General features: G+C 43.9%; 1 protein-coding gene across 2 annotated transcripts in view; it reads left to right on the top strand.

Moving 5' to 3' along the window:
* The window catches only part of scaper (S-phase cyclin A-associated protein in the ER), a 100,530-nt gene that overhangs the window by 27,621 nt on the left and 48,346 nt on the right, over positions 1-24,563 (top strand). Inside the window, exons 7-21 of one of the 2 annotated variants that reach the window (XM_080761843.1) lie at positions 378-499; positions 1,035-1,336; positions 1,905-2,246; positions 3,660-3,827; positions 3,941-4,007; positions 4,122-4,239; positions 4,612-4,723; positions 5,189-5,329; positions 8,169-8,324; positions 9,167-9,309; positions 10,145-10,226; positions 10,330-10,482; positions 12,849-12,956; positions 17,640-17,776; positions 24,426-24,491. In XM_080761843.1, the coding sequence (XP_080617969.1) occupies positions 378-499; positions 1,035-1,336; positions 1,905-2,246; positions 3,660-3,827; positions 3,941-4,007; positions 4,122-4,239; positions 4,612-4,723; positions 5,189-5,329; positions 8,169-8,324; positions 9,167-9,309; positions 10,145-10,226; positions 10,330-10,482; positions 12,849-12,956; positions 17,640-17,776; positions 24,426-24,491 (2,217 nt within the window). The remainder of the gene's footprint in view (positions 1-377; positions 500-1,034; positions 1,337-1,904; positions 2,247-3,659; positions 3,828-3,940; positions 4,008-4,121; positions 4,240-4,611; positions 4,724-5,188; positions 5,330-8,168; positions 8,325-9,166; positions 9,310-10,144; positions 10,227-10,329; positions 10,483-12,848; positions 12,957-17,639; positions 17,777-24,425; positions 24,492-24,563) is intronic. The other variant, XM_080761844.1, reaches the window with a different exon arrangement.

The following is a 24,563-nucleotide window of genomic DNA, read 5'->3' as shown; positions in this document are numbered from 1 at the left end:
TGATGCACCATGAGAGTGGAGAGAACTGGCGTTGGAAAGACACCGCCATCAGACTAATATAAGTCTAATGTTTGGACAGGCAGAATGAGCTGAGCTACTTTGTCTTCGGATAATTAGTTAGCACTTGGCTAATAAGGTGTTTTTTTAAATTATTATTTGAAAGTACCTGCCTCTGCTTTAGCCTTCATTGAAATGGGTTGCCAGTTATTTGGTCTTACTGTGTGTGTGTGTGTGTGTGTGTGTGTGTGTGTGTGTGTGTGTGTGTGTGTGTGTGTGTGTGTGTGTGTGTGTGTGTGTGTGTGTGTGTGTGTGTGTGTGTGTGTGTGTGTGTGTGTGTGTGTGTGTGTGTGTGTGTGTGTGTGTGTGTGTCCATTCAGTGGTCCTTCATCTGCGCTGGCTTCGGCTCGTCTCTCCCACACAGGCCCTAGCTGGGCTGACCGAGTCAAGAGTTCCCAGTCTCTTCCAGTCACCAGCAACAGCTGCCCCATAGAGAAAACGGGTAAGAACAGCTCCTAGTCCCTGGGTGTGACAAATTTCGGACTATTCTAAGAGTGGCCTTCTAGAGAACCTAACCTTTTTTTTTTACCCACGGTGCAGCCGTGGTCACATTAGGGAATTTGGGTCAGGGAGGCAGTCATCAAACATATCTTTTCACAGAGCTTGTAAATCAATAGATTTTGAAAGTACGTTGCCATGCTAATGTTACCTGCTGCACAGTGTATTGCTGTTCAGGAGAAGCTGTTTATATTTCAATGCAAGCTAATGGTACATAACATTTGCTCGCTTGTGGTATTTGCTAGGTAAGTGAATCGATATTCACTGTGTCATACGATAGATAGATAGATAGATTTCATACAACAATACATTATTGTGTGTGTAATTTTCTATTAATGAATCCCCCTAATCCCTGTTTCGGCAGCTCAAAGAGCTGAAACAAAAGCCCAAACAAATGCTAATAAAACGACACGTTATAGCGCGGATTGCGCATCATGGGTCCTTGCATGTTGGCGTTATATTCCCCCGGTGTCTCCCAGGTAAGAAGGACGCCGAGGGTTGGGAGACCGTCCAGCGAGGTCGTCCCGCCAAGCCTCGCTCCGCCGCCATCGTGCTCAAGGTCAGCCCAGTCATGGCTCACGTCGTCTCCAACCAGGAGACCACTACCAAGAACAGCCGTCGACAATTTGAGCCGCAGCAGAAAGCCCAGCCTCCCTGCCCCCAGCAGGACAATGACGGGGTCCTGTTGGTCTTGGGGCAACAAGTCCCTGTGGAGCCTGCCCTCCTGGAGGAGGAGGCAGGGGACTCGGAGAAGGGGAACATGATGGAGGTACTAGCTGAGGTCTGCTCCCTCACTCTGACACCCCCCCCCCCCCCCCATTCCACGATTCCTCCCCGGCAGTCCCCAGATATCAATTATTCACGAGGAGCAGAGTAACATTAGACTGTTTTATCAGCCCACGTTGTTTTTGTTTTGGGCTCCACGGTATTCATAGACAGGCTGTCGAGACGGGCTTTTAAGACGATTGATTTGCACGCTGACGTTTCAGGGGCAGAAATCCCATTTTCACTCTTCATGAAATAAATACTCTTATTGATGCCTTGAAAACGCATGTGTTATGGGTGTGTTATGGTTATGTTATGGTTATGTGTTATGGTTGATTGTTGAAATTCAAAATCTGTATTTTCCACTCCTACTGTATCTGTATATTTTGATCCGAATTGAATGTACAGGGCATGTTGGTTCCAGCCTCCCCTGCATGGGTGTGTGTTTTGTTTTCATTTGGAGTGCTGTGTGAGATTGTATTTTGATCGTTTGGATTTGGTTACTGCTTTCATGAAATGCTTGACAATATGCATGTGTTTAATCGTGTTTGTGCGTGTGTTTGTGTGTGACTGTGTCGGTGCAGCCCCCAGCAGAGCGTGTGCAAGATGCAGGGCAGTGTGTCGACGCATCCCACGGCGACGTGCCCCCCTCTCCCAATTCAGCCCCCACTCGTCCCCAATCACCCCCACCAGACCCCGCCACATCCTCAGACCCGGCCCCTCCCATAGCCCTCGCCCCGCCTGTCACGGTCCACACCTCGGCCCTTTCCCCATCCCCAGACCAACCCCTGACCACGGACCAAGGGGACGGGGAGACTGTGGGGGGTGCGTCGCACGGCATGGCAACATCTGTTCCAGGACAGGCCGAGGCTCCCATGGCAGCGGTGAAACTGGAGAGTGTACTGGACCCCACAGAGCTTTCCACTGTGAGTGCTGAGAGATGGAGGAGCAGAGGGGGGAGGAAGGGGAGGTGGGGGGCGTTCAGGGATCCCCGGGGGGCCTTCGCCGCCTAAACAAAGTCAGTCTTAAGAAATCTCCAGGCCAGACGTGCTGACATCGCTGCATAGCTCTGCCCGGCAGAGACCAGTTTACTGCGAATGGTATTGTTGGCCAGTAACGACATGTAGGTGGCCTTTGAACTCAAGTGATGTATGTTAAGGTAGCCCCCCCCAAGAACATATGTGCCTTGTTTGTGTCTTTCTAATCACTAATCCCTTTTAAAGGTGCTCTCCGCATACAGAAGGTCCAGTTAGCAGTTAATTACAATAGTCCAATTTCAATCCATGCACCTTGCTTGTGGCAGGTGTGATCTTAATGGCAAACTAGAAATGTGGTTATTATTTGCTAAGAACTTTAGACCTATATTTAATTTGCCTCTTGTAGTAGCTGGACCTGTCCTACATACAATATTAGCTCTAGAGTATGTCGGTTGAAACGGCAAACTTTGACAGCTGACCCTAGAGATGTTATTCTCGGCAGATCCAAATTCTACAGGTATGTAAGAGACAAATAATATATAGGGCTAAAATAGTTAAACTTGCCCTTCAATGACTGTCAATAGTGCACTAGCCCATGATGACCCAAGTCCTCTTAAATTAATTAAGCTTGCTATTTGGTTATGTCTATGGAATTTCAAAGGTATTTCACTGACCGGGTGTTTCTGTTCTGCCAGCCTACTCGCATTGAATGTTACAGATAAGCCTTGTAATGATTTAGAGTTTCCTCAGTGTTGAGAGAACCCTCTCCCTCACTCCTTCATTAATGCTATGCAAAACAGTGGATGGCTCGGAGTGGTCTGACTCACATTAACACACGCCCCTATAAATGCCTTGATTATAGGCTGTAGTGTATATCGGTCCAAGGTTGGAGTAAACTTTGCAGTTTCTTTGGATGCAGTTTTGTCACCAAAACAAAGGTCTCAGGGCAGAAATATCCGCTTCATATCAGATGTTATGTACAGTAGTAAGTAATTGGTGATATTCTTTCATCATTTGACTCCTCCCGCCATCTCTTCATCCTCACAGCGAACATGCCCTGCATGAGTCGTGAATGCTTCCTCACTTGTGATTTGCTGTTTTGTAGTGATCGTGTGGTAGAATCTGTTGGTTTGAATTGGTGTTCTCTTCCCTTTTTTACAATGAATCAGTTAATTGATGTATTAATTAATGGAAATGCTGGAAATTTCGTACCAAATTTCTGATTTTGGTATTAATTAATGGAAATGCTGGAAATTTCGTACCAAATTTCTGATTTTGGTTTAATGAACTGACGAGTGATGACATGTGAAATGTGGCATGTGAAATGCCGTGTGTGAGTTGGTGTTTGTGCCTTGTGTCCAGCCCCAGTCCATGGCAGAGGTCCTAGCTAAGAAAGAGGAGCTGGCTGACCGATTGGAGCGGGCCAATGAGGAGGCTATTGCCAGTGCCATAGCCGAAGAGGAGCAGCTAACCAGAGAGATTCAGGCTGAGAACAATGAACTGGAGACGGATAATGAAAGTGACTTCTCTGTAAGACAGCTCATGCGTCTCATATGTGCTTCATCATAACCTTTTGATATGGTAAACAGATTTTAGATTTTAGTCAACCTTGCAGTAAAATGAACACTGCTCTTCATTTACAGGCCAGCATTGGCAGTGGAGGCTGTGGCCTGAATATTGACTGGACCGATATGCTGGCTGATTATGAAGGTACTGTATGACTTAAGACCTCATTAACCACTGGGTTTTCTCTCTCGGTAATGCAATTAATGACATTTTAGTGAGTCGCCTGCTCATAACATATTTTGTCTGTTGTCAACGTAGCTCGTGAGGCATTGCGTCAGAGCACGTCGTGGGGGGACATTGTGGAGGAGGAGCCTTCCCGCCCCCCTGGACACGGGATCCACATGCACGAGAAATTATCCTCTCCGTCACGCAAAAGGTAAGTGAGCTTGGCGCTCTTGCGTGTCGTTTTTCAGGAACCATTTACTCAGTTACACCCTACTGACATTTGTGAGCACCTAGCACAACCAGCTGTTCTACTTGACCAGTTGGGCATTAAGTTAGCTCAAGGGCACATTGATGGCAGTGGGGTTTTTAAAGGGGTTACTCACCCCTTCGTTTCACAGCCTGTATTCTACCCATGGATTAAAATTGGCCGCCTTACAAAAGGCCCTACTGTTCATTGCTTTTAGGCTTGTATTGCCACCTGCAGCATCCTGTGTCAGAGTCCACACTAGCTCATTGTGTGTCGGCGACGGTGATGAGGAAGCAGAAGCAGATGTAATGGTTTGTTTCCGTGTCTTGTTGGCAGGACCATCGCCGAGTCTAAGAAGAAACATGAGGAGAAGCAACTGAAGGCTCAACAGCTGAGGGACAAGCTGAGGGAGGAGAAGACGCACAAACTGCAGAAGCTCCTGGAGAGGGTGAGTGGAGGGAAAAGCACCCTGGAAGAAAACCCATGCCGGCCCGAGCCCAGCCTGGCTCACGAGGAGAGGTTCTGTCAGCGCACTGCCAGATAGAATCACTAAATATCATAGCCCCCTGCCCCCGCTCTCGTCCAGGCCAGCTGGCCACAGACACTAGTGTGAGAGCCCCCAGGCCAAAGTCAACAGTCTTTCATGAAGTTTGTTTTTGTTCTCCGGGCCCTGGTGAGATGAGTGAGTCTGAGAATAAATCAGGATTAACCACATAAATACATGAAGTGCTGTGTACTCTTATTAATCCCCATGTGGACACGCTGGAGAGGATAACAACAGACTGGCTCAAGGAACCCTAGTCGTTCTCTCCTCGCAGGATTGTACCTTGAGTTTAAACGAGCTCACTGTCGCTTTTCTGTTTTTCTAACCCTTCGTCTTCCTTATCTCTTTTTCTGTGTGTGTGGTTTGCAGGAGAAGGAGGTGCGGAAATGGAAGGAGGAGTTGCTGGATCAGCGTCGGAGGATGATGGAGGAGAAGCTGTTGCACGCTGAGTTCAAGCGCGAGCTGCAGCTCCAGGCCATCGTGAAGAAAGCCCAAGAGGAGGAGGCTAAGGTAGAGTAGAGGCCGGGCTTCCCTCTAGCTTAACCCATTCTGACCTGAGATCAGATTCTAAAAATGTCTTTGATGTCAGTCGCTCTTCGATTTTTCAAAAATAGCAGACCTACAAGCTCGTAGCCCTCCATCGTCGTCTCCAGTCATCTCGGTTCTCCATACATCTGGCCAGCTCCTTTGTGCTTTCCGCACAAGTATCTGTCTTTAGTACGTCCACGTAGGTAGGTGTGGGACGTCCTCTCGATCGATGCCCGTGTGTTGGTTCCCACAGTACAAGCTTTTTGGCCGGGAGTTCTTGATGTCGGTGGCAGTGGCCAGCTAGTCTCATGAGCTTGTAGATCTGCTATTTTTCAATAGCTAAAGCATAACATAGTGCTAACACCAAAATGGGTTCCCGCCCAGAATGGGTTAAAGCACAGTGCTTCGCCTAGACCGGTCCGCATCGCAGCGCCTTCTCAGCTTGTAGATTATACATTTTCAACGAGCGTCACCGTCGTATAAATTAAGCATAGAAATTGAGCAATTTGACTAATTAAATATGCTACTTTGCGGTGGTACTTACTTAAATTAAACTTAAGTGTTGAAATACTTTGATACATAGTGAACCACAAAAGTCCATGTCAAAGACTGTGGACATTTCAGTTCTAGCTTAATTCTTTGCCCATAGGCAGGTGCATATGGGGAGACCGAGACTGGAGCCCAGGGCTCAAGGTTATTGCCAGTAGTACCAAACACAAAGTAAACGTGAAATTAATTTTGTACTAAAACCCCACGCAACTACTACAGTCTCGGGAATAAGATGTCTGTGACAAGCAAATCTGAACCCTATCCTTGCCACACTCCACCCCTGCCTAGACACTAGATACATGTTGTGATAGCTCTGTAGTCTGTACTGACTTGCACACCCTCTCTAAGCCCATATGTTTTTTTTCTAACGATTTTACTGCTCCTGGCGGAACGTTCCGTCATAAGGAATCCAACCAGCAACTGCTTCTGGCGTAATGTTCCGTCTGATAAGCTTTATTATTGATATCAAACTGGATCGCTGATTTATTTTTATTTATTTTGGCTTGGCCTTTTCTTCTTTAGTGATCCTAGACCGGATTGTGCAACCACGCTGCCATTCACCTCCCTTTATACAGAATGAGTAAAAAGCTGAATAAATCTACGGAGCTCTCCATGGTTTCGATAAAATGCGCGATGTTCGGAGGTCTTTGCTGATTATCCAGTGTTTAGATGGAAACATTGGCGCTTTGCAGAGCAAGGATTGCTTCGTTTTAACTCGCTAGCATTGACGCTATTTATTTAGCATTAAAAATGGACGCCCAGACAGGATATGAGTCCAGCGTGTGCTGCATTGAAATCGGCTCACAGTCCCAGCAGGAGGTAGTATATGGGCTAAGTGTTGGAGTTTGGAAGTGCTCGTTAGATATCACTCACAATTTGTACTACAACAAACAGTTGAGAAACCTTTTGTTCCAATTCTTTTAGGGTCAAACCATACCCGCCTACCATGTGAATGTGTTCAGAATCCCAATATTATGTTCCCTGGCCGCGAAGCACTCTACATCACTTTCTACATCTCTCCGGGCAGCACACCCCCCGCGCCTCCGCCTCCCCAGTTCTTCTGCATGTGTGTAGTGTACTGTCAACACACACACAGATCAGAATCACACACGCTCACGCGACACAGTTTTGGTATGGAATGAAATTCATATAATAATTAGGCCTGCATCGCTTTGGCTAAAACACTGAATTATGAAAAGGACCGCAAGGGGAAAAAGCCATTGTTTTCCTGCTGCTTTCTTTATCTGCAGTAGGAGCCAATTTAGGAAAACATTACAAAATAGCCAGAATTAATAGATGTGTGGATTAAGTCATGTACTGTTTTGGCTCTTAAAACTGCTCATAGAAGCTCTATATTGGTTCTTAGTCTGTCACAGGGTTGTAGAGAGCAACCTCAATGATCTTGGTTAAAGGCTTTGATCCTTAAAGACTACCAAACATGTTTGTGATTGTCGTATTTCATAATACGTTCTTTTCATCATGTTTTCAAGTTCAGATTGCAGTTCAGATGTACTCTTGTAAACTCTAAATAAAGTTGAACCACATTGTCCTGAGTTTGATTCCTGGCCCAGAATCTGTTATGCATGTAGTTTGGTCTCACTTTACTGTCACAATAAAGCACAAATAAATAAAAAATCACACTTGTGTGAAGTGGAGGGCGCAGCGAGGCAGTATTTAAATCAGCCAGATGACGTCTTATGTTGTCCCTAAACAAACATTAAAGTCCATAGACTTGGCTGGCAAGAAAGTACATCATAACTATTAACTGCCCTAAACAAACATTAAAATCCATAGACTTGGCTGGCGACCGGTTACGGTCAAACATGTGGCTGGCCTACGACGTAATTTCGGAAAGACATGCATTGGAGGTGCTAGTGCCTCTCAGAAGGTACTGAGGACGATTAAAAAAATGACTTCTAAATCCTGACCTAAGTTTTCAGAAAAACGAAGGAAAGGTGTTGCTATAATGTACATAGCAACAACTAACCCAAAAGGGGTTCCCGTCTTGAATATGGGTCAATGGGACTCTGATCAGGCTGTGACCTTGCCCAATATGTCAATGGGTTAGGGTTAGGCAGATTCTTAACATACAGTAGAGAGAGTTACTTGCCCAAGCAGAGCGTGCAAGTACTGTACAGGCTGCGTATGTCGGTGTTGTCCAAATAGGCCTATTTGTATGGCCTATTTGTGTGCAAGGCGCAAGTTGGCACCTCGACAGAGTGCATTTCTAGTTATTCATTATTGCTGCTGTCTGCGCCCCTTGTCTGTGCAGGTGAATGAAATAGCGTTCATCAACACGCTGGAAGCGCAGAACAAGCGGCATGACGTCCTGGCCAAGCTCAACGAGTATGAGCAGCGTCTCAACGAGCTGCAGGAGGAGAGACAGAGGAGACAGGAGGAGAAGCAAGCCCGAGACGGGGCTGTACAGGTACCCTTAATGCTCACCTGGGCCTCCTCCTCACTGCACAGTGTACACACCACACGTCAGATCCGTTTGTCAACGGGTATAAAGGCCTATTCATAGCCCAGTTTTCAGTGAAGAGGTGACTGGGCTATGAATAGGCCATAACCCTGGCCTTTACCCCACGGGTTCCCAAACAGTAGGTCGGGGGATTTTTGTGGGTCGCGGACAGATTTTCATCTGTCCCTTTATTTTTTGTTTCCCTTAATTTAGTTTTGAATGATTATAATTTCAAACTAAGAGGTAGGAGCACACAGTCTCACTCCAATAGTGGGGAGGTGCTGACCACGGGAGACAAAACGTGAGGAAGAAGAGGTCGCACAGCTCATAGTCACGATACAAAAACCTATTTTTTTATTAAAAGAGCAACGTTTCGGCAAACAATATACCTTCTTCCGAGTATGACAAGGCAAGTAGTGGCCAGATTGAGGACATTCCCGGATTGTCATACAAAGATTTTTTCCCCAGTAATTTCATGAAGAAATCAAAGGAAAATCTAAGTAATTCCATAAATTAGAAAACCAACGTTTAAAGGAGAAATCCCAGACCAAATCATATACCCATGAATCGGCCTATAATCCTGTCCCAACATACACGTTGGCCTTGAATTGTAGAAGCAGTTAAAATAGCCGATCTACAAGCTCACAACGTGACGTGAAGCGACGCTTTGTGAGCTTGTAGATCTGCTATTTTCACTAGTTTGCGACCCGACCCGGGAAAACTTCTCTTTGGGGAATCGAGCTAAAAAGTGTGGGAACCACTGCTTTTACACTAACCACATTTCCCTCCTTTCCTCTGCTCGCTTAAAGGAGCGCAAGCGGGCTCTGGAGGCAGATCGGCAGGCGAGGGTGGAGGAGCTGTTGACGAAGCGAAAGGAGCAGGAGGCCCGCATCGAACAGCAGAGGCAGGACAAAGAGCGAGCGAGGGAAGATGCTGCGAGGGAACGGGCCAGGTTTGTTCTGAGGGAATCGGAATAGTTTGTTGTCGACATGTGACGTGGTTGTTTTTGTCATAGTGAGACATCAACCGTGTCGACGGTTGACAAGAAATTTCTTTTTTTGAAAGGCATGGCTGAAGGCCAAGCCGTCTAGAACAGGGTTAGTCTGTCTTTCTGTCTGTATGATAATTCCTAGGACGTCTGGAGACGTCTTGGGCACAAATTGTGTTAAGTTGTGTGATTGAAAAGGGGGCAGGTATTTAGTGTGCGTGCGTGAGTGTGTTGTCAATGTCCCATGGCTTGACTACATCACAAAAGAGAATAAATTCCAGCCATGAAAGATTCCGAAATGCCCGATGAGTATGACAATTTGGTCGTAGTTGAAAATCTATCTATTAATCACACCAATTTTTTTCTTGAAAAGCACTTTTGTTCTTATTGATTAAAAATGTATTTCATTATTTATTTCCATTTGACCAGATGGCCAAGGCATTATACCGTCACAACACACAGACAAGCAGCAATCCTGTATGGTGCATTTTTGCCCTGACCACTGAATTTTGTTCAGCTTCTGTCACAAACTTCATACATAGTACATCAACGTATTATTGATAGCTAAAGACTGAACCATGAGGCAACTATATGGCAACACAAACTTAAAACTCGAAACAAAGAGGCAATAGAGCCACCTTTATACAGTCTGCACATGCCTTTTGTAAGAATCCAACATTATGTGAATGTAACTCTTGTCTCAACCAATAGCTGAGAGACACAGACCAGGCGTCGCATGGAGTTCGGCGAGTTCGTACAGCGAGTGTATTTTCACAGCTCTCTTCTCTACTTTCCTCAGAGATCGTGAGGAACGCCTGGCCGCTCTGAGCGCCGCTCAGCAGGAGGCCATGGAGGAGCTGCAGAAAAAAATCCAAATGAAGGCACGTGACCGCTGCAGCGCCACTAACGGCGGTTAAATATGCATGCCAGCAGTTGTCCGTTTCCCCCTGTGACCGTCCTGTCTGGCTCCTTCCCCTCCTCCAGCATGACGAAAGCAGCCGTCGACACATGGAGCAGTTGGAGCAGAGGAAAGAGAAGGCCGCTGAGCTCAGCAGCGGCAGACACGCCAACACCGACTACGCCCCCAAACTGACGCCGTACGAGCGCAAAAAGCACTGTTCGCTGTGTAATGTTGTGGTACGTACAGTATAGGCTAAAGGCCTATTCATAGTCCAGTTTTCGGTGAAGAGGTGACTACCGAAAACTACAACATTATGTCACGCCGAGGTGGTCACCGCTCACACGACACATCTCTCTGTTTTTACTAACCACCATTTCGGTGGTCACCTCTTCACCGAAAACTGGACTGTGAATAGGCTTTAAGACGATACTGCTCAGTTCAATCTTCATTTTGCTCATTTTGATTAAAGAACTGTAGTTTCTACTAGAAGCTTTCTAGTGAGCTGCATGCAACACCTACCCGTGACCTTGGTTCGGACACTGACGGTGGCAAAAAAAAAAAGTTTTATTGTCGGATCTGTCAGGAACAGCAGTGAGTCCACTCTATAATAAATGCACTCCTTATGCCAAACATTTAGGTTTTCATACAGCATGGAAAACACCTTGGCATGTTGCGTGACTCTCTAATTGGCTTATTCCATTATCAAGTCGATGTTCACCTTTTACTTCATTATCTCACTTCCATAAGTTTAATTTGTGGGTCTCGCTGGTTTACATAGACATGAGGGAAGAAGATACATAGACACCGGTGGCTGCAGCTGTGCTCTATTGGCAGGCTCCATGCATACAAAAATGCTGACTGGAAGGTGATTCAGAGGATTTTTGGGAAGAGAGCACATTTAAACGAGGATTTAACTGCATTGATTAAACATGAACTCTGGGATATATCTCTGAGATTTACGTCTGGCCTTGATGATGCTGCCTCTCTCTCTCTCTCTCTCTCTCTCTCTCTCTCTCTCTCACACTCACTCTCTCTTTCTCTCTCTCTCTCGTGACAGCCTGACAGGCAACAAATCCACAGGCAAACACATTTATCTTTGATGAGCCGACGGTCATGGCTGCAAGGGTGACTTCACGCCCAGTTTATACTTGGTTGCATGCCGGTGTCGCGCACCGGAAATGTCAGATCTACAAGCTCACTACGCGCCACAGAGCAAGATGTCGTGAGATTGTAGTTCTGCTATTTCTGCTGTGTGACACCTGCGCGCAAATAAGTATAACTCCGGCCTGAGACTCCTTGAGGCTCATAAGCGGCATCAGATAAAGAGGAGGACGGAGGGGGTGAAAGAGGGAATCTTGTTAAAATGTCAGATGACCTTGGCCAGCGTCTGACACCAGAGATCATGGATGGGTCAGCAGCAGCAAGCACTCTATTTAATGACATTAAACACAGGCCATCTGACAGTGGGCTTTGTTCCAACACTGAGAGAACAACATTGTTGCCTGATGCACACCTGCCTCCACTTGTGGCCATTCCCAAACTCTCCTTTGGACCCCATGGTATTTGTCTATGGGGCGTCCAGTATTTATTTCCCCCCCGGGTTAATCTGACTCTTAAATTGGCAGTAAAATGTAATAATTCAGGGCCAGTGAGGTTTGAGGGTAGGAAATGCCTAACAGAAATTTGACCATTTTGGGCAACAGTACAGTATAAATATTTCTTGAGTGGATTCACCAACTGCTTTGATTGATTGAATACCGTACTCTATTGGTAGAAATGTGATCAATACAGGATAGAGTCAAACAGAAATGTAATCAGTACAGGGTACAGTCAAACAGAAATGTAATCAGTACAGGATACAGTCAAACAGAAATGTAATCAGTACAGGGTACAGTCAAACAGAAATGTAATCAGTACAGGGTACAGTCAAACAGAAATGTAATCAGTACAGGGTACAGTCAAACAGAAATGTAGTCAGTACAGGGTACAGTCAAACAGAAATGTGATCAGTACAGGGTACAGTCAAACAGAAATGTAATCAGTACAGGGTACAGTCAAACAGAAATGTAATCAGTACAGGGTACAGTCAAACACACATCCTAAGGGTTCACCGAATACTTTATTAACTATGCAACAAAAAAAGCAAATACACTTCCCTACAAATACAAAAGGATAACCCAAGAAAGCACTATGGCTTGTTTCCATTTGGGTCCTGTCTGTGTATCCAATTCATCGATTCATTCTAGGTTGCTGTTGGACTGAATAGTATTGATAAAATACAACTTTAAATGACAAACTAAGAACTCATTAGCAATTGTCATGGATGAAATACTCCCCCTGTCCCAACACATTTATATGCACGAGTGGTTAAATGGATAAATACATCTTTCATTCTCAAGCACTACAGTGTAATTCCCTACTCTACTCTGTGACCTAGCGCAAAGAGCAGGGGGTTGGGGGGGGGGGGGTCAGGTCGGGTTGTGTCCCTGTAGCATATTGTTTGACCAGCCTCCCGGGGGACTCCACTGCACTGACCCCTTCCTGCCCACGTCTTCATTGTGTCCTCAGCAGTAACCCCTGACCGCTGTGTTTGCGTTCACAGATCACCTCAGAGGTGCACCTGTTCAGCCACACCAAGGGCAAGAGGCACCAACAGGCCGTCCGCGACAGTAGCAGCATCCAGGGACGGGAGCTCTCCGATGAGGAAGTGGTGCGTAAACCCCCCCCCCCCCACACACACACACACACACAACCATCCCAAGCACAAAGCTAACAGCATCCATTTACCCCGCAAAACTATACTACACTGACGTGCGTCTGAAGCGACGGGGAGAAGATGGTGATCGCCTTTTATGACGGGGTCATTATTATTGTTTATGTGTCCCCTCATATATTGCGATGGCTCTCTCCCCTTGCTTTGTGAGATTATAAATGAGCCCTGAAATGTACACAGTTAGGGTTCAGCGCTTTCGGTGGAGGGGGTGACATCACCCCCTCTTGTCTCTGGGCTGTTTTGTCTCCAAGTGCTTTTCCATGGGAAGGCAGCTCGTTAAAGCAAGGTAACCTCTCGGGCTGCAATATGAGATTGGCTTTTCAGCGTGCTCTTTGTGAGGCTGACAACTGTTGGTGCTATATGCGCCACCTTTGGCCCGTGCACCTCCTTCATTCACAGCTTTTTTTCCCCAGCTGGGAATAATTGATACCCTCTCCTTTGCCTCCTCTAAATCATTTCCTTTCCCAAATGCGGGTCATTTTTTTCCCGCCTGTTTGACAGTATGATAAACATGGCAGTGGGAAGAAGCAATTCACCAATATGGTGCTATAAACAGTTCACATGCACATACTTGCAGCAAATACCCTTGCAGTGTATATGTATATACCTCTCAGTTATAGCTGAGGTTTTTTCCAGCTCATCCTGTACATTCTAATTCTAATCAATGAAGATATGGTTGTTGTCTAATCATGCATCAAATTCACTCTAAATTTCACAGAGACTGTGATTGCATACATGCTATGCAGTACAGTATCTATCCAATTAAACCACCTCAACCTGTCATCCCTATTTTGGGTATGACATTAAAGGCAGAATCTTCAAACATGTCAACATGGCCTGGGCTAGTGGTCCAGGCACCTAGGCTGGCTGTTCACATATTCGGGGGATATATATTTAAATCACAGTTTCATGTTGAATTGGCATGATGAAAAAAAGCTATATAAAGCAGAAGATATTGAATCACCATCCCTTGTGCATGATTTCAGTTGAAAACTGAAATTGAACATTTACAGTTGAAAACTGTAAGTGTACAACTGTAAGTGTGTACATAACTGATAGTGTTAGTGCAGCAGCGGAGAGTGCAGACATAGTCATGTATACATAACTGCCAACTATTCTCCAGACTGCTGCTCCATAACTCTTACTGCAATGAAAGATTTTTAATTAAAATGAAGATGGTTGGCTGAACCGAGGAGGGGTCACTCCATAGCTTCTCCTCCAGATGCCACGCACCTTCATATTTCTCATTCGGAGGGACTCGCGCATTAAGACTCGCGCATTAAATTGAGAACACAATGATTATCAACAGGGTTCGATCGATGTGTATGGAGGGAACACTCAGAGACACGCCATCGCTCTCTTTATATTCATTTAGTAGTCATGTCATCTCCGTCCTGGACTCCTGGTTTAATTTGATGTAGGTGATCTCCTGGAGCCCTGGCTCCTGACACGTGGAATTTATTTATTGTTCACCTTTTGACATGGCAGCTCAGAACCCCCCCCCCCCCCCCCCCCCCTTCTGTCATTTCAACCCTTTTCATATCAAGGCATATTCGGCATTTGAGCCACAGACCACCATCTCTCTCAGACCCAAAACTACAGAATATATTTTGTTATCCTTCGATAACATTTTGTCCACAATCTCATGCTGTATTGATGTTGGTACCATAGGAGAGATAACAGGCAATTATTCTACATTCTCTAATTGTGTAGAATTCTTGTAAATTAAGTAATGCAGATGTTTAACAATAATTGAACTTTTCAGAGCATAATATGAAACCAAATGGACCCTTACGGGACCATTTAGCTGGGGGCCACCTTTAACCCCCTCAAGGTCCCCGGTCCACTGGTTTTCAACCAGTGCTCTAGACCCACAGACGGGGCAGCAGCCAGTGGTGGACGGGCTCGGCCAGCAGAGGGATCACTAGGCTAGAACGAGGCTCTGGGCGAGCAGGGCTGACCTCCCAGAAAGCCACCGACTGGTCCTAAAGGTCTTGTTGTTGTTGAAACCACCCATGATGACTTTTAGCATGAGAACTGTGTTGAAATATACAGAGGGCCAGCTGAGCCTGCATAGCCCTGCGCCTGCCTGCCCTGCCCGCCCGCCTGCCAGGCTGTTTTGAGAAACGGTTGTTGTCTGGATATAGGAACGAAGCAGCCACTGTTCTCTGATATCACAGAGGACAGCCGTTCTATTTAAAAGAGCCCAGGGGAAAAAAACATGGCGTCAGGAGATACGTTAGGATCATTCTTGCAAGTTGTGTGTGAGTTTTTGTCTTCTCCCCTTTTTTTTGTCTTTCTCCAAAGTTTCAGTTTAACATTTTTTTTGTGTGGTATTATTTGACGCATCTTGAATGTCGCTGATAGCCATCAATTCCACCCCCACCCCCTCCATTCCAAAACTGTTGTAGCGACGGTAACTCGATACAGGCTTGCATCACATTTTACCAAGTAGCCAACATGAAATACAGCTGTCTGTCTCACACCAAATGGAAAGCCTACCTCTTGGGCCTTTTGTGTGTGACAAAAGGAGGACCGGGTGAACATATCACTTAGATTTTGCCCGGGTGTAAGTAGGCTTTCAGCTCTGCTTTGTGTGTGTTTGTGTGTGAGTGTGTGCGGGTGCATGCATGCGCGCGCGTAAGAGAGATATGTTTAGAGAGGTATTGTATTACTCTCGCCCCAGTCAGTCTGTGGTACACTAGTGATGCCTTCAGGCCCTGTCTCGTTGCTCTTTTGTTCAAATGGTTCAGGTAAGACACCTGTCCGTCATCCAGTCACGTCGTCTGAAACCTCCACTACACACCATCCACTACACACCATCCACTACACACCATCTCCGCTGAATCTGTTAGGATTACACACATTGAGGTCATCACTCACAGTAGCATTCACGTGACAGCGTTTTGATGTACGTATCTGTAAGGCCTGATACTTCCACTGACTCACCAGTGTACTGTATTTGTCAAGCGATTGGAGGTGCTACTTAAATAATCCCATTAAGTGAGGTGGTGAGGGGGGGGGGGGGGGGGGGGGGGGGGGGTCAGGCTGGCCGGCAGGCCTGAGCACTGGATAGCCTCTCAGAGAGATTACTGAACAGCTGCCTCCCATACAGGGGCCAGCTACGGTCATGACCAGGCCCTGCAGTGTCAGGTACACTGCGGGGCAGTAGAGGTAGAGGGCAGAGGACTGCACTGTCAATTTAAACTCTGTTCAGTGTAAAAATGGATGGCTCCATTTCAATGTGCCACTATAGGAGGCAAGCTATCAAGTCTGTGGCTGTGAGTTTGGGGATAACTTTGCAAACGGCTGGACTGATCAATGCCAAATTTATTGGGCACACTGGTCAAGGGAGTAACCCCACCCCCCTCCCTTATATACTGTAGTGTATACTGTATAGTATATGTTTTGAAATAATTAACTATAATTTTATATTGGAGGAATTAAATTGCAGTCCATTCTGGCTGAAACGGGTATTGAGTGAATGGAGTCATACGTCAATGACACATCGTCGACTGGCCGCATGAAGGCAGATATCCTGCCGTTATTAGACCCTGTCTTGTTTTACTCTCTGAGTTAAATTGTACACACTTTGAGGGAAACACAATACTCTTGCAATGTTGCTGTGGTCTTTTCCTGTCCAATGTCATCATTTCCCCCATTGCCTCCGATTGTATTCTTGTATTCTCTGAGGGAGAAAAGTCAGATGATACATTGATATGTTTTAATTGACAAATCAAAACGACAAAGGAGTACAGAATCGCTGCAGATTCTACTTTGAGAATATAACTCTCCTTGACTGGGTATAAGGACACCTGTCTTTCAGCGGTTTCTCTCCCCGAGTCCAGGGAAGCAGGTGCACTTGTGGCCAAAGGGTATGACAACACAGACCGCTGAATGGAAGAGCCTTTATCTGCCTGTCCATTCTGTCCTCTAGGGTGCTGGATGACAGGATAATTGCATAATTGGTTACTCGCACATACATCATGTTGTCCAAATTGGGTTACATCCTTCTCTCTCTCTCACTCTGTGTCTGGGTGGAAATATCAGAATCAAGTGACAGTGACGAGGCCCACTGCTCACACTTCTACTGTCCCTCAGCATGTCTGTGGGCATTTGTGGTTTCAAAGAGCACCGAGCACTGGAGGTGCTCTGGCAATTACAGGATATAATGGCAACATTTGGAGGGCAGCACACAATGGATACACACCTGCTGTTACAATGAACAACCTTTTGCTCTGCAGCCATTGGAATTTTCTTTAGTTGTGTTATTTTTCCCCTGGTCATGGTAGACATGAATTGCTATAGGCAGGTTTGGTGATTACTTGCACCGGGGTGGGAGGTTCTTCTCCTGGCGAGTTATCTTGTGCTAAAGCAAGACGTCAGACAGTTGTGCTGTAAGGTCCCTCAGCTGCAAGTGGAGGAGGTGTTGAGAGAGTACAGTTGTACTGCTACTGTCCCTGTCTTACATGATACAAACTGTACCCCTTCCCAACCCCATTAGTATGTTCCTTTGATCCCAGAACAAATAAACAGATTATTTCTGTGCAAACGTGCGTCTGCTGCGTCAGATAGATGGATAAATCATGTTTGTGACGTATTGATTATTGTCTGTTTCAGGAGCATCTGTCGTTGAGGAAATACATTGTGGATATCGTAACGGACGGCTCCGTCTCTTCGGAGAGCGTGAAGGATGGAGAGGAGAGGCAGAAGGCGAGGAAGAAGGCGAAGAAACTCCGTGCCAGGATGAACTCCAGGTAATGGCTTCTATGCACATATTGGAAGAACCATTTTGGAATGAACTTCCTTCACAGGTGTTACTGCTGATACTAATGAAGGCTCTGTTCCATTTTGGTCAAACAGGGGCAGGGTGCTGCTATTCTGCGTGTTTGCTCACTGGAAACACTCTGCTGCACCAGTGGGTCTCAAAGTGTCCTTGAGTGGGTTCCAAATGGCCCTGTACGGGTGCGTAACTCTGAGTGTACAAAAGGAACCATTATGGACCCGTAAGTGTCCATTTGTACACTCTAAGAGTTACGGGGTCCTTGAAATTTGTGCACATCAAATTAAATTTGTATCATCGGTAACACCTGTGAAGGAAGTAGGGAACGTACAAAGAACCTAGTACAAAGGACTTCACTGTGCCAGGGACTTTGTCTTATTTTATGAGTGACAACGAGATGGAAAGCAGATGTTGTGTGTTGTTGTTCCTGCTGTCCACAGTACAGCACTGATGAGCTTAATTTATGACCACTTTGTGTGATTGGGGAGCAAAACTGGCGATCGATCTGTGAGCCCCATGCTTTCACCTGTTAAGAGCTCTCCCCCAAATTACTGCCACGGCACTGCCAAAACCCAAAGGCCCTCCTGGTGTACAGTACTATGTTGAAGTATGTGTAACACCAGGTCTATTTTTCTTTCTCTGGGCTATTGATTTTCTTTTGTTATGAAGTATCAGAGAAAATCAATAGTTAATCAACAAATAGGAGCCAAATAGGGTTCTCCGTGTCAGAACCCATGCTTTGGTCTCAGTAAATTTAGCGTCTTGTCACAACTGAACTGGAATGGATGGTTGCAGGTGATTAGAGATGGTGTTTCCTAAATCAGGGCTGCCATATTTCAGAAAATGTCAAGAGTGAGACTCTAGTGTCTTAATGCGGGAAAAAATGGGCCTTTTTTAATGTGGATTTGTCCCGTTTTAACGTTGATATTTAACCTTAACACTGATGTCTTCACCTCCATGCCAGCTGCTCTCCCTGCACTGACAGCCTTAAAGTAGAAATGAAAAAGATATCTATCTATCTATCTATCTATCTATCTATCTATCTATCTATCTATCTATCTATCTATCTATCTATCTATCTATCTATCTATCTATCTATCTATCTATCTATCTATCTATCTATCTATCTATCTATCTATCTATCTATCTATCTATCTATCTATCTATCTATCTATCTATCTATCTATCTATCTATCTATCTATCTATCTATCTATCTATCTATCTATCTATCTATCTATCTATCTATCTATCTATCTATCTATCTATCTATCTATCTATCTATCTATCTATCTATCTATCTATCTATCTATCTATCTATCTATCTATCTATCTATCTATCTATCTATCTATCTATCTATCTATCTATCTATCTATCTATCTATCTATCTATCTATCTATCTATCTATCTATCTATCTATCTATCTATCTATCTATCTATCTATCTATCTATCTATCTATCTATCTATCTATCTATCTATCTATCTATCTATCTATCTATCTATCTATCTATCTATCTATCTATCTATCTATCTATCTATCTATCTATCTATCTATCTATCTATCTATCTATCTATCTATCTATCTATCTATCTATCTATCTATCTATCTATCTATCTATCTATCTATCTATCTATCTATCTATCTATCTATCTATCTATCTATCTATCTATCTATCTATCTATCTATCTATCTATCTATCTATCTATCTATCTATCTATCTATCTATCTATCTATCTATCTATCTATCTATCTATCTATCTATCTATCTATCTATCTATCTATCTATCTATCTATCTATCTATCTATCTATCTATCTATCTATCTATCTATCTATCTATCTATCTATCTATCTATCTATCTATCTATCTATCTATCTATCTATCTATCTATCTATCTATCTATCTATCTATCTATCTATCTATCTATCTATCTATCTATCTATCTATCTATCTATCTATCTATCTATCTATCTATCTATCTATCTATCTATCTATCTATCTATCTATCTATCTATCTATCTATCTATCTATCTATCTATCTATCTATCTATCTATCTATCTATCTATCTATCTATCTATCTATCTATCTATCTATCTATCTATCTATCTATCTATCTATCTATCTATCTATCTATCTATCTATCTATCTATCTATCTATCTATCTATCTATCTATCTATCTATCTATCTATCTATCTATCTATCTATCTATCTATCTATCTATCTATCTATCTATCTATCTATCTATCTATCTATCTATCTATCTATCTATCTATCTATCTATCTATCTATCTATCTATCTATCTATCTATCTATCTATCTATCTATCTATCTATCTATCTATCTATCTATCTATCTATCTATCTATCTATCTATCTATCTATCTATCTATCTATCTATCTATCTATCTATCTATCTATCTATCTATCTATCTATCTATCTATCTATCTATCTATCTATCTATCTATCTATCTATCTATCTATCTATCTATCTATCTATCTATCTATCTATCTATCTATCTATCTATCTATCTATCTATCTATCTATCTATCTATCTATCTATCTATCTATCTATCTATCTATCTATCTATCTATCTATCTATCTATCTATCTATCTATCTATCTATCTATCTATCTATCTATCTATCTATCTATCTATCTATCTATCTATCTATCTATCTATCTATCTATCTATCTATCTATCTATCTATCTATCTATCTATCTATCTATCTATCTATCTATCTATCTATCTATCTATCTATCTATCTATCTATCTATCTATCTATCTATCTATCTATCTATCTATCTATCTATCTATCTATCTATCTATCTATCTATCTATCTATCTATCTATCTATCTATCTATCTATCTATCTATCTATCTATCTATCTATCTATCTATCTATCTATCTATCTATCTATCTATCTATCTATCTATCTATCTATGTATGCTCAGACCCAGCCAGCCAGCCACACACATAGTGCTCAGACCCAGCCAGCACACACATAGCTCCGTAAGGGAGTGGTCAGTGGTTGCACCACTCAAAAAATCTTCAAAAAACTGAAGAGGCTACTGGAGATTGGAGAACCTGATTTGGACATGATCTGATGCAGGACAATGTCAGTGACATTATGTCACTATGACAGAAAGGGAAGATGGGTCTGGCTACATTCATTCACCCCATAATCTCAGAGGAAATTGGGGAATATGTTGTGAAATAAAAAGTCAGAAAACTGGAATGTGGGAAAATGCCTTATTTTTAAATTTTTCCATTTCCATGCGTCACACAGTCTGGGACCCTGCTGACGATTTGGTCCACTGTTTATCCTCCTACTGCATATATCAGCGCTGCATGATCTCATGCACATCGGCTATTTTACCGTTTGTGAGGACGCACACATGGGCGCGCGTTATTACGCGGCAGAGCCGCGGAGAAAATTGTTATTTATAATGCGTGTGAAATGGCATGTGTGGCGTGGTGCGTGGTAAAGGGTTAAATTGCGTGACTGTCACACTCAAAGGGTGAGACATGGCAGCCCTGCCTAAATGCTATTTTGCGTGATGAGTCATTTAGCATGGCCACCATGGTGGTACCTTTGTAAGCTAAAAGTTTGGCTGAAAGTGGTTAAACATTGGGACATATCGGCTGCTTAATTGCTGATACTGAGGTCGTCAAAAAAGGCAAATAATGGCAGAAATATTGTCCAAACTGATATATCGTCCTGGCTGTAATGAGATGACTTGACAATGCTGCACTTTCAGCCCATGCGTTGCTCTTTCTCCAAACTCAACTCACGGTATACATTTTCACTTTTCTCCACATCAAGAGGCTGTACTTGTTCAAATGAAGAATAAAGGGCAGCGACAGCCCATGAAATGCCCGTTGCATTTTGTCCACAGTACTTGCTTATCAGCGTAGAGCTGCATTCTGAGGCACTGGCTGCGCTGCTGAGGAGGTGACAACACGATCTGCCTCTGTTCATTGTCACTCCTGGCCCAGCAGTGCTGAGACCAGCGCTCAAAGGGAACATGCTTTCAGAGGTCATAAATAACACAGCCCCAGTTAACATAAAGGTGAGCTGCTCCACCGTTGGGTGGAAATGAGCCATTTTATTGGAACACTGTATGGTGTCCGTAAAACGCACGAGAAGTTTTCACTAGGCTCCCAAGGCCAACTCTGAGCCGAAATCTGTCATAAAGCAGCGCACACACACTTTAACCCTGTGTATGTTGTTTCTCTGCTCCAGCGGGCTGGCTAACATGTTACGGTAATAAGTCTTTCGGTTCGGAAAATATGCCATTTAAAGGGCTTGTTAGTGGCATGTCTGTTAGTGTCAAGATGGGTTTTGAACTTAGAAACCCAAGTCCCCACTGATCCGCTTGTACAAGCTGTTTGCCTATACCTTGTTGCATGTGTTTGGCTCAGCGGGGAACAGAGCAGCCTGTGTGTGTGTGTGTGTGTGTGTGTGTGTGTGTGTGTGTGTGTGTGTGTGTGTGTGTGTGTGTGTGTGTGTGTGTGTGTGTGTGTGTGTGTGTGTGCGTGTGCGTGTGCGTGTGTGTGCGTGTGTGAGAACCTCAGGGAAAAGTGTGTACACAAAGGCACTCCTGTATGGGAATATGGAGAGGGTGAGCACAACCCTAACTCATTTCACCCAATGTGCTGCTGGCCTAGGTGGGGAAAGTCGAGTAGCTGGATGGGGTTTTACCAAACACACACACATAACATAATTTGCATCCATGCCGAGTTCTGCTGGATGTAGGACACTGTTTGCTATTACCCCGTTTCTGTGTTGCAACGCACTTCAAAGCTATGTTTAACATGTGACTCCATCATACGATAAAGTATAAATCAGGCAGTATAAAATAAATCTATCCATCCCATCCTCTTATTCGATATGCCATTGTAGAGGCTAACGACCACTGACATAGTGCTTGTTTTCATCTATGATTTTAGTCCTGTGTTATAATGTTGTTGTATTACAGAACTCGTGATCACTGCTTCAGAACAAATCTGGTTCTTGTCGTGGACTTTTGCCTGCATACACAGGTTTAAGAAGAGAAATGTATAATAGTTGTCTCCTTGTACAATAAGACAAAACGCAATATACAGAGGCTTAGATCATGATGAATTGATTATTAGTTCTGCATTGTTGATTTGTGCCTTTTCCCTTATTGCTGATTACTGATATTTATTGCCCTAAGCCCATTTAGCCAGCCGTGCAGCCGACTGTGATGAATTGCTTGGCAATTGCTCCCCATTTAACCTGGCTGGGTGTAAACCTGTCAGAGATGAATATTGTAATATCAAGAATGACAAATGGGCCAGGTACAGTCGAGACCCCTTGTGAAAGCAGGCCTGCATTAACCATTCTTCCTGCTCAGAGGACACGGTAAATAATGTTAGCAAAATGATGGACCCCCTCCACTCACCCCCACTGTGGTTTAGCTGGTCAGAAGCACTAAGAGAGTGCCTGTAACATTGAAGGTTTTTGACCTTGCATTTTAAAAATAAATAGTAAAAACATATGGAAACTATTTGTAAGATAAACCTATACTGTTTTATATACAGTACACCCCACGTATACAGTATCCTGTATGTGTACTAGTATATGTATACTACGTATATGTATGTACTGTATATATTAATAGGCTTGATTATAATACATTCACTTTTTTCCATGCTGTTTTTCATATTATGAATTATAATTATAAATGATCCATAGAAACATATATTTTTTTTCTTTTTTTTATTAAGTTCACTATAGAAACCAAATTAATGCATATTGTGATTAACGGTCACAAAAACATGACATCATTATACAAAATTTGGCACACTATCCTATTAAATTATGAGGTAAGACATCCATTGATTTTAGATGGCTGCCCTTGAATCTCTTGACAAGAGATTGTGAACACCGGATTGGGCGTTGCTAGTTCCAGGTCTGGTCCTCAGGGACGGGTCCACCTGTCTTCCAGGAAATGTTTGAGTTTATCAGCCGCTGGATGGATGACCGTAAGGCCATCTATCTCACTCTGATCAATAGTTCTTATCTTGTCTACAATGCCTGATTGACAGATGGATGACTCGTCCAGTCCAGTCCCCAAAATGCACGTGCATGTGCACGCACGCGCACGATCTGTGTTTTGTCAGTGTCTGACTGTCGGGCTAATGCAACAAAGATACCGGTCCCGTAATGACCATGACCTTCTGGGAGGTCACGCATTCAAAACAGCAGTGGCGTAGCATGAGGGCCCCTGTTAACTGTTTATTTGACAATGGGTGAAATAAAGAATTTGAGCTGCCCTTGTAAAATTATGACTTGAGGGAAGAGGGACTTAACGGTATGGAATTAAGCCTATAGTCTATATGAGTAGATGGCAGCGAGACAACAGGTCCCCGCAGAGCTGATGTCTGATTATTTTAGGCCGAGTCACTTGGCTAACGGCTGACAGGCCAAATAAACACTCTCCCTCAACATGACCTTTCTCTCCTACTTCACACTTTACATCCTCCCTCTTCTTAACTGACAGGCCAAGCACTCTTTTCCTACGATTCAAAGACTTTACCCCCTCATCTCTCTCTCTCTCTCTCGCTCTCCCTTTTTTTTCTTTTTTCTCTAGGGCAAAGGAGTTCGAAATGTCAGTGGAGGCAAAGGCACAAGTTCCTGACTCACCGTACAAGGCCAAGTACGTTAACGCTTTACCGCTAACTGGTGATAAATGGAGGCATGGCATTGATTACTTTTCAATAGTATTTAC

The sequence above is a fragment of the Protomyctophum bolini genome (assembly GCF_963924005.1).
Source record: "Protomyctophum bolini genome assembly, chromosome: 4".
Lineage (NCBI taxonomy): Eukaryota > Metazoa > Chordata > Actinopteri > Myctophiformes > Myctophidae > Protomyctophum > Protomyctophum bolini.
This window is presented reverse-complemented; position numbering and strand designations above follow the sequence as displayed.